General features: G+C 27.0%; 1 protein-coding gene across 1 annotated transcript; it reads left to right on the top strand.

Annotated features, from left to right (window-relative positions):
* The first annotated feature begins 313 nt into the window (after positions 1-313).
* On the top strand, positions 314-7,926 carry LOC145184663 (actin-related protein 2/3 complex subunit 3-like). Its single transcript, XM_090094437.1, has 8 exons — positions 314-1,546; positions 2,303-2,393; positions 3,023-3,102; positions 4,587-4,655; positions 5,014-5,140; positions 7,294-7,388; positions 7,478-7,544; positions 7,725-7,926. Exons 1-7 carry the CDS (start codon positions 1,541-1,543, stop codon positions 7,538-7,540), a joined length of 531 nt encoding a protein of 176 aa, XP_089950563.1. The 5' UTR covers positions 314-1,540; the 3' UTR covers positions 7,541-7,544; positions 7,725-7,926.
* The last annotated feature ends 708 nt before the right edge of the window (positions 7,927-8,634 follow it).

Genomic DNA, 8,634 nt, shown 5'->3' with positions numbered 1-8,634 from the left:
TATATATATATATATATATATATATATATGTATGTATGTATGTATGTATATATATCTAACCACATAGCTATATCGTATATAGCAACGGCATAATACGATTTTATTACAGAGTGACCATAAAATTTAAATACAAGTTTTTAAGAGTAAATCAAAACAGATTATTCACAACGCGAGAAACCCGCAATGTTTTACTCTTGGACTTTTGCTTAATAAAAAAAAAAAAAAAAAAAACCGTGAGGCTGAATTTTTTGGAAATTATTTTTTTATTATTTTTACTATCTTATTATTTTTACTTTTAACGTACACTAAATATAGAGCCATAACTTGCATTTAAAAAAGCTAATCACTCAAATGATTAATTAAAAGCATTTAACAGAATAATAAAAAAAAGGATACGTTTCGCGACCAAGGACCGAAAATTTTGTTAGTGACCTATTCAATATATCATTTTTGGAAAAAATGACAGTTTTTTAGTAAAAAAACGAACTATCCTTATTTTTAAAGAACACACCTTTACGCTTTAGTTAGTTAATAATTTATTTTACATAATATGAGAAAATTTTTTGTTAATATTTTGCTATTCGTAATTCTCAAAGTTACTGTACATAGTATTATCCCGTATATTTCTGATTACTCAACAGTTATAAAAATTTTGTTTATGTTTTAGTTATTTTATTTTTTTAGTTGAAAAGTTTTTTTTTAACTTTTATGCCTTCAGTACAAAGTAATACAAATTTTAAAAGTATGTATTAACATTTTATTGATTTAAATTTTGATGACTAAAAAATTTCAGCTACCTTTTTTTAGAATTTTGCTTCTTAGTGCAACGCATCAAAAGATTTTCATATCTTAGTCAAAAAGAAATTATTCAGAAGCAGTGTTTTAAAAGAAAATGAAAAAATCTATGGTTTTAAGGATTTTACACAGAGCTTTTAACCCTTCAACATCTCTATAATTTTTTTATAAACAATTGTTAGTTTGTTTATGTTTACACCTTTAACAAATAAAATATGGCTCCAATTAAGAAGAGTCAATTTGCCCCTTTTATTATTAGCTTATGGTCTTCCCAAACTGTACAAACAGAAAACTGAGGATGACGAGAAGAGATTGTGTCATCGTCTTATATATGGAGAATTCCTTGGCTTTTTAATGGAAATTTTCTATGCAAAAATAGAGGAAACATGGGAACAATCCCTAAAATCTTCAATACATCGTACTGTTATTCCGCATGACATTGAATAAAGTTTCAATTACATTAAACTCTTTGCTACTTCTAAAAGATTCTTCTGCTCTATTTTCTCAGTAAGAACAACAAGGGTAGTGAACATAATCAAGTTAAAGAGATTTTAAAAAATGTGTTATAAACGTCCAACTTGGTTTACAACTTATTTGTAAATAGTCGACTAAAAAGGTATTTCGCGGAGTAGGAAGGGCGACATCAGAATTGGTCCTGAGTGTTACTAATAGTTACAAGAAGTATTGAGTATTAATGTCAAGTTTTAACTAATTACTGATTGCTAATTGAGAACAAGTTGTTAAAATGCCGGTGAGTTTCCTCAAAATACCTCATTGTTTCATTTGAATAATTCATCTCAATTTTAATTTTATCACTGTTGAGAAGTTACAATTTCACTTTAATATCATAAAATAAATCATTATTTAAGCTGAAAAAAATTCTCACATTTTTCAAAATTTTGATAAATTAAGCACTTAGCTTGAGTTTAATCACCAGTATCATGACTAAATATGATTTGATATGCTTCTTATTTTTTGATGATGTCACTAGGTTTTGTTACTGTTTCATAATTTTTTGTCTCTGTTTTTGTCTGTCTCTCTGTCTCTCTCTGTCTCTGTCTCTGTCTCTGTCTCTGTCTCTTTCTTAAAAACACATATCACACACACAAAGAGTCTTTCTTAATCTAAACTAGCCCTATTACACTCATTCTATGCTAACAAAATAATTTTTTTAAACTCTAAAAGTTTAAAATGATTTTTAAGTTAACCTACCCTCTTTTTCAAAAGATAATTCTAAAAATTTGTTCAGTAATATAAAAAAACATGCTATTTTGCTAGAACAATTTTTGATAGTATCAACTTTCTTGGTTAATCAAATATTAAAACTTTCTGAAAAGATTGGCTTTTATGGTTTATTTTTTAAGGTTTGTTAGTATTGGAAAAATTATGCTCCAAAATTATACATGAATTCTTTAACTTAATAAACATTTGGGTTATTTTTTAAACACTTAGGATTTTTAATTGAATAAATATATATTTTTAATGCACTTGTTTACCTTTTTTTTAGGCATATCATTCTAGTTTGGATTCTCCTACAATAATATGTAAGATGGCACTTCTTCCTCTAAATACTAAGTTTAAGGGTCCTGCACCGCCAGGTAACTTAATTTGAATTTTATTTATATAGAGTTATTGCTATTTATATAAATTTGTATAGAGTTATTTAAATTAAATTTTATTTATATAGAGTTATTGACTTAAAATATTTATTTAATCATGCCAAGAATATAACTTTCATTTTTTGATATTAAAGATATTTTTGAAATTTATGCATTCTTACCTACTTAAAGTTAACAGTAAATTCTTACCTATATTTTCAAGCAGTTCTTCAAATCAATTTTCTAGTCAAAGAATGATTTGAAGAATAGTTTGATTTTTGCCTTCAAGAAGAGAGTCACTTGGTTGTTAAAAAGAACTAAAGATTTTCTATTTAAAATGCAAAATTAAATATTCTTACTAAGAATAACTAAACATTTGTATTGAAAAATAATAATAATTGTAACATAACAATCTTCAGTAGCTAATAATTTAATTCTTAATATTTTTGTGTCAATATATGATTAAGTTTTTACATTTGATTAAAGAAATTATATTTATAGTAAGAGGAATCTATAATCTGTTGGAAATTAAATTCTTACAAAAGTTTAATGAACACAATTACAAAACATGTTTATAAAAGATGTACAACTTCTACTATGTGTCGTTTTGTTTACCTAAATTTGTTTAGGCAATGGAGCTGCAGACATAATTGAAGAAACTCTACAGTACTTCAAAGCAAATGTATTCTTCAAAAACTATGAAATTAAGGTTTGAATGTAGATTACCAATTTTTTTGCTGAATATGCGTAATTTTAGATTACCATAAATAGTTTAGCTGAAAATATGTTTAGATAGAAGGTAGATATTGAACTGATTTTTATTTTGATTTCAAGAAAAAATAAATCTTAAATTTTGCATCAATGTTTTACTTAAATATATAATTGTATTTTTTAATATTATCAATAAAAAAAAGATCAAAATTGACACAACAATAATAAATATCAAAACTAGAATTTAAAATTCCTTTTTTTTCTTTCTGCAAGCTATGAATCTCTTTTGAATTAATTTAACAAGATTATTATAAGTTTCTGTTTGAACTCTTCTCTAAATGGTATCTAGTTCTTGTTTTAGGCTGCTTAGACAAATTGCTTGTCCAATATGACCCATATCTTTGTTTTGATTAATCAGCATACCTGGTGATAGAACCATACAGTTCTCTTAATGTCTCTCTGTAAGTTTGTTGGTTGATTAGACTTGTGTTGATATAACACAAACCTAATCCATTAGAGTTAAAGCAGTCCCAAATATCAGCACTCATTTTTGGTATGACAAAGTGGTTGATATTGTTTTCAGATTTAAATCTTGTAACAAAAATTTTAAAGCTAGTATACTCACTGAAAATTACTTGCTTCCACTTTTACATAGACCAAGCAGTTCATTCTTTACACCACCTTAATCCTGTGAGCTGTCATCATTAATTTTCTAATGACTGTATAAAGAACAATCTTTATCTTGAGTAAAATGTTTGTAATTGTGCTTCTAAACACATGTTTATGGTTTTAGTTCATAATAACTTAACCTTGGGTTGAAAAAATAAAATATTGTTCTTACAATCTATACTTTTTTAATCTACCAGATCCTGGATGACGTTTGAAGTCACCTGTTTTTTTAAAATGTTTTCAAAGTATTTGTGACACAACTGCTCTTTTCTTGTTGCTGATCCTAGAGCCATCCTTCATAAATGATGTTTTTTGACTCAGATCTTCAAATTTTAGATCTTCTGAAAATCTTTTTTTAAAAAAAATCTTGACTGTGACTAAGCTTCTCAACAGTTTACCTGATATCAAAAAAATTGTGCACCTTTTAAAAACATTTTCTGGTAATTTCTTTTAATGTGGACTTAAACTGACAAATTCATAAAAAAGTAATTATCTAGTGAACCTGTTGGTGTCATTAGTTGTGTGTGGGTGTGAGAGAGTTATGTTTTTTGCAATATGCATCATATGGGATTTTTTAATTACATACTTTATAAAACAGTGCATAATTTGACCCAGTGTGTAAGTCAATCTTGTATTTTATCAAAAAATAGTTGTTTAATGTTTTACAATAAATACATCAATGAGGTATATTTTCCATATACTAATATTTTTGTCTACTTTTCTACTAACTTCTTTGACCTATTTTAAGTAGTTTAAATTCTTGACTTATACACTGGTATATTTGGAATATAAATTTGTTTTATATGTCTTTAGACACCTGCTGATCGAATTTTAATCTACCTTACCTTGTACGTCACTGAATGTCTAAAGAAGTTACAGAAGGTGTGTTATTAAAATTATTTACAAAAAATTTGTATAAATACATAAGTTTTTATTGATGAATGGTATTAAGCCACAATGGTTTTTAACTTACTTTCATAATTCTAAATTCTGAAAAAGGTTATAAAATGTTTAACAGTTTCAAAATGAGATCATTTTAAAAAATAATATATTTAATGTCTTTTTTAGAATTAAAACTACTGTTTCAAAAAGTGAATAGTCTTTATTTTTTTAAATTTATTATTACTTTTTAAAAGGTTTTTCATTTTTTAATAACATCAATTTTTAATTTATTTACCAATCTACAAAATACTTTGATTATGATTATCTATATCATACTGAAAACTCAAAAATTTCTTAGATTGCAACAAAAGAAGAGGCCAAAAAAGAAATGGCAACATTAGCAATTTTGAACTTTGATATCCCTGGTGATGCTAAATTTCCTTTAAATGCATTATATGGAAAACCTCAGGATAAAAATGAATCAGGTAATCAGGTTCTTAGTTTATGTGTCATTCCATGAAATTAAGTTATGAAGCTTATTTTTAGATGGTATCTTAAAACCGCATGCATTTCATCAAGGGTTATTTATATGTCCATATAACATTTAGGATGTTTTTAATTGCCCTTTCTACAACTTGTAAATGGCACAGTATATGAAATAGTACAAGTTGCTGGTCATAATTAAGTTGGTATATGAGATAGTATAATTGATTGGTCGACAGTGGCAAAGGTGTAACAGTACATTGTGTCCAATTAATCATTTCAAAGTATAATTTTGCTACTAAATTCAGAATAAGGTTGTATTTATCAGAATAAAGTATGTATGTATGTATGAATGGATAGATGGATGATTTGCCTCATTACAAGTTTAGCAGGAATTATAAGTTCTACAACATATTCTATTGAATTAAAAAAAATGGTTTAAAATTTTAGAGTAGTATGTAATAATTTGGGATAAAATCCTTTTTTGATATCTATTTCAAATATTTGCAATGATGTATCATTGATTTTTTTAACTATTGAATCATGTTGATTTGCACCTATAAAATTCTGAATTGATTTTGAAACATTTAAAATTTTGTTCCATGATTTGTTTCATTATTTGTTGGTAGGTTTTAAATTTTGGTAGTATGAGAGGTTCTGCTAATATATCTAGCAACTTGACATATTTCTAATTCAGAGATATGTCAAGTTGCTGAATGTGCTAGCAGAATCTTCTCTGTAATTTTATTTTCAAGATCTTCTAGTGCAAACATCTATTTTATCTATGACCTAATGAACACACTAGCACTGGCATCTGATATTTTAGGAAACATTCATCTGATGGCTAGAAACTAACTTTTTTGTATGTAATGTTAGTAACACTGCAAATAGTAATATTACTCCAGGATGAGTTGTAGTAAAAATAGGTTAAAAATCCACTTCAGAACTGTTAATATGCCATGGGCTTAAAAAAATATGCAAAAGGTGTCAAAATGAAATTGAGTCAAGATTTTCATACCCCTGCACTATAACAAGGCAAGAAAACTTAATGGATTAACTTGATAAAAATTAGAAAGTAACTCCACATATTTATGCATTAAAACCAATTATTTTTTTTTAATTTTTTTCTATGATAATTAGTTTTATAGCATTAAATATACTTGTAGCCTTAGTAATACACAAGGGTATTAAAGCTCTAAGTATCTTTAAAAGCTGCAAGTGTCAAAAGTTGTTTGAATAAGATTTGAAAGGCAATACTTTTGAGAAGAAAGCTTTAATATTTAATATATTGATTTTGATGAGAGAAAAGAGTATTACTGAAAAAGAAATTTAGTTAATTGTAATGAGGAGCCATAAAACCAAAGATAAAAGACTCAGTCACTTAAAAAAAAATAAGCAAAGATAAAAAAAAATAAGCAAATAACCAGGATGGAGTAAATAAACCAATTTAGATAGATTTGCCTGAATTTGAATTTCTAGATATGAAAAACTATCAATACTTTTAGTGTTTTTAATAAGAAGTTAGCAAGTTTATATTTGAAGAAGAAAGTGGGTTATCTTTCCCTCACTGTGCAGTTAACTCAGTCTTCGTAGAAGCCATTCTACACTTAGAATAATCCAAATGGGTTCAAAGTTTTTATTTGTCAGAATCTATAACCTAGCTCTTTTTGAGGCATAGTAACATACAACTCAAGACACATTCTTTTAAAAAAAGTGCATAAACAATTACAGAGTAGAAAATGTTGTAATTTTCTGTTTGCATAGATTTCTTGTTTGATTTCAGAAAAATAAGCTTAAATAAAATGTTTATCTAAAATCACAAACCACTTTTAACCTTTTATTGTCCCAATGTAAAAGTAGACTTCTGGAAAATTAAAGGTTTTTGTTGTTGTTATTATTCATATTTTATATTCTATTTCATGCAAGTTCTTATAAATTTTTGCTTTTACTTAACAGAATTCTGGTGAAAGGATTTTTTATTGATTAAAAATAATTAAAATGGTGAATTCTGGGGAAGGGATTATTCATTGATAAAAAATAACAACTAATGGTGTATTCTGGGGAAGGGGTTACTCATCGATAAAAAATATACATGAAATAAAGGTCGTCCGCTGCTTTATTTTTCTGAAAATTTTGTTTTGTATTTTATGTATAGATCAAGTTCGGGCATATTTTACTCAACTACGACAAGAACTTGGTCAAAGATTGGTTGAAAAGGTTTACGATCCTGCGACAAATCGTCCATCAAAGGTTGTTTGTTTTTTAATTTACAATTTGATAATCCTTTCACAAGTTGAAAATTTTTAAACTTTCTACCAATTTTTAAATCTGTATTTTAGTGGTGGATGTGTTTTGTTAAGCGAAGATTTATGGATAAATCATTATCAGGACCTGGATTGTAATCATGTAAGTCTTAACGTCTTAACTGTTAATTTAATTGAAAAAGTGGTAATCGAACTTGGGTTCAGTAAGATAACTTTGTGGGTCAATTTTATCAAATAGAGTTGAGTAAACTCGTTTACATCTATTAGCTTCTTTTTCATCAATTTTGCTTTTTATAATAAAAAAATGCTCTGTTTTTTTTAGGATGTTGTATTTTTCGATAAATCTTCGAGTTGTAATTCCTTGCCAGTTTTTTTTATGTCCATCCATAATTTATAGGAAAGTTTTATACGTATAAAAAAGTTACACATTTTTCATTTAAAATTGTAGAGTAGTGAACTTGGTCAGTAATTTTTCAATCTTTCTTGTATTTTTCCTTTTTTCTAATTAAAGAGTGCTTAGTTCCCATGAGTCTTTTTTTTCGTAATAAAGAGTGATGGTTCCCATGAGCCTCTTTTTTCTTGCAGGTTTACCTGGACTAGTTTTGTAAAAAACTCGTTAACAGTTCGCTTTAGTAAAAGCAGTTGAATGTTTGAGACCAAGTTTCTAAACAATACCAGAGTTTAGACGCATTTTTCGTTGTTTCTTATGATATATTTAGAGAAGAGTAGAGAAGAAGCAATTATTTAATTCTTTGCTCAAAAACGCGCATTTTTCGAAAGTGGGAAAGATTTAACTTTCAACAACAAAACTGTATTCTCTTTAAATTATTCTGGTATTACTAAGCCCGTTTTATATTTAAAGCGCGCAACGTTCACATCGAAGATGTGAACGTTGTATACAACTTTTTTGCTTTCAAAGTTAAGAAAGGGGAAATCGATTGTCGCGTCGTGATAATTTTACATTTTAAGGTATTTGTTATTTTTTCGTAGAAATTGCACTGCAATTGCAGAAGTTGCACTACTCTTTTAGCATAGTGATTATACTTGTCCGGAATTGAAAATAATGATTTTCAAGACCAGAAAAACCCTTCGGAGAGAATATTCTACACACCTTCCTGTCAAGAAAAATCAAAAAATTGGAATTTTTCATGACCGTCCGAGTAAAAAAAAATTCATTTAAAATTTAAGGCATTAAACTAAATTTGTAAAAGCAGTCATCGTTTTTTCGGCCT

Source organism: Hydra viridissima, unplaced genomic scaffold, assembly GCF_058129835.1.
Source record: "Hydra viridissima isolate aposymbiotic clone 2 unplaced genomic scaffold, HvirCarnegie_v1 scaffold_7, whole genome shotgun sequence".
In the NCBI taxonomy this organism is placed as follows: domain Eukaryota; kingdom Metazoa; phylum Cnidaria; class Hydrozoa; order Anthoathecata; family Hydridae; genus Hydra; species Hydra viridissima.
This window is presented reverse-complemented; position numbering and strand designations above follow the sequence as displayed.

What these genes read in the sequence shown, in the direction of transcription:
- LOC145184663 (XM_090094437.1), top strand. An exon ending in GTCTAAAGAAGTTACAGAAG is followed by an intron (nt 4,656 to 5,013) that starts GTGTGTTATTAA and finishes AAAATTTCTTAG; the next exon opens with ATTGCAACAAAAGAAGAGGC. An exon ending in CGACAAATCGTCCATCAAAG is followed by an intron (nt 7,389 to 7,477) that starts GTTGTTTGTTTT and finishes TCTGTATTTTAG; the next exon opens with TGGTGGATGTGTTTTGTTAA.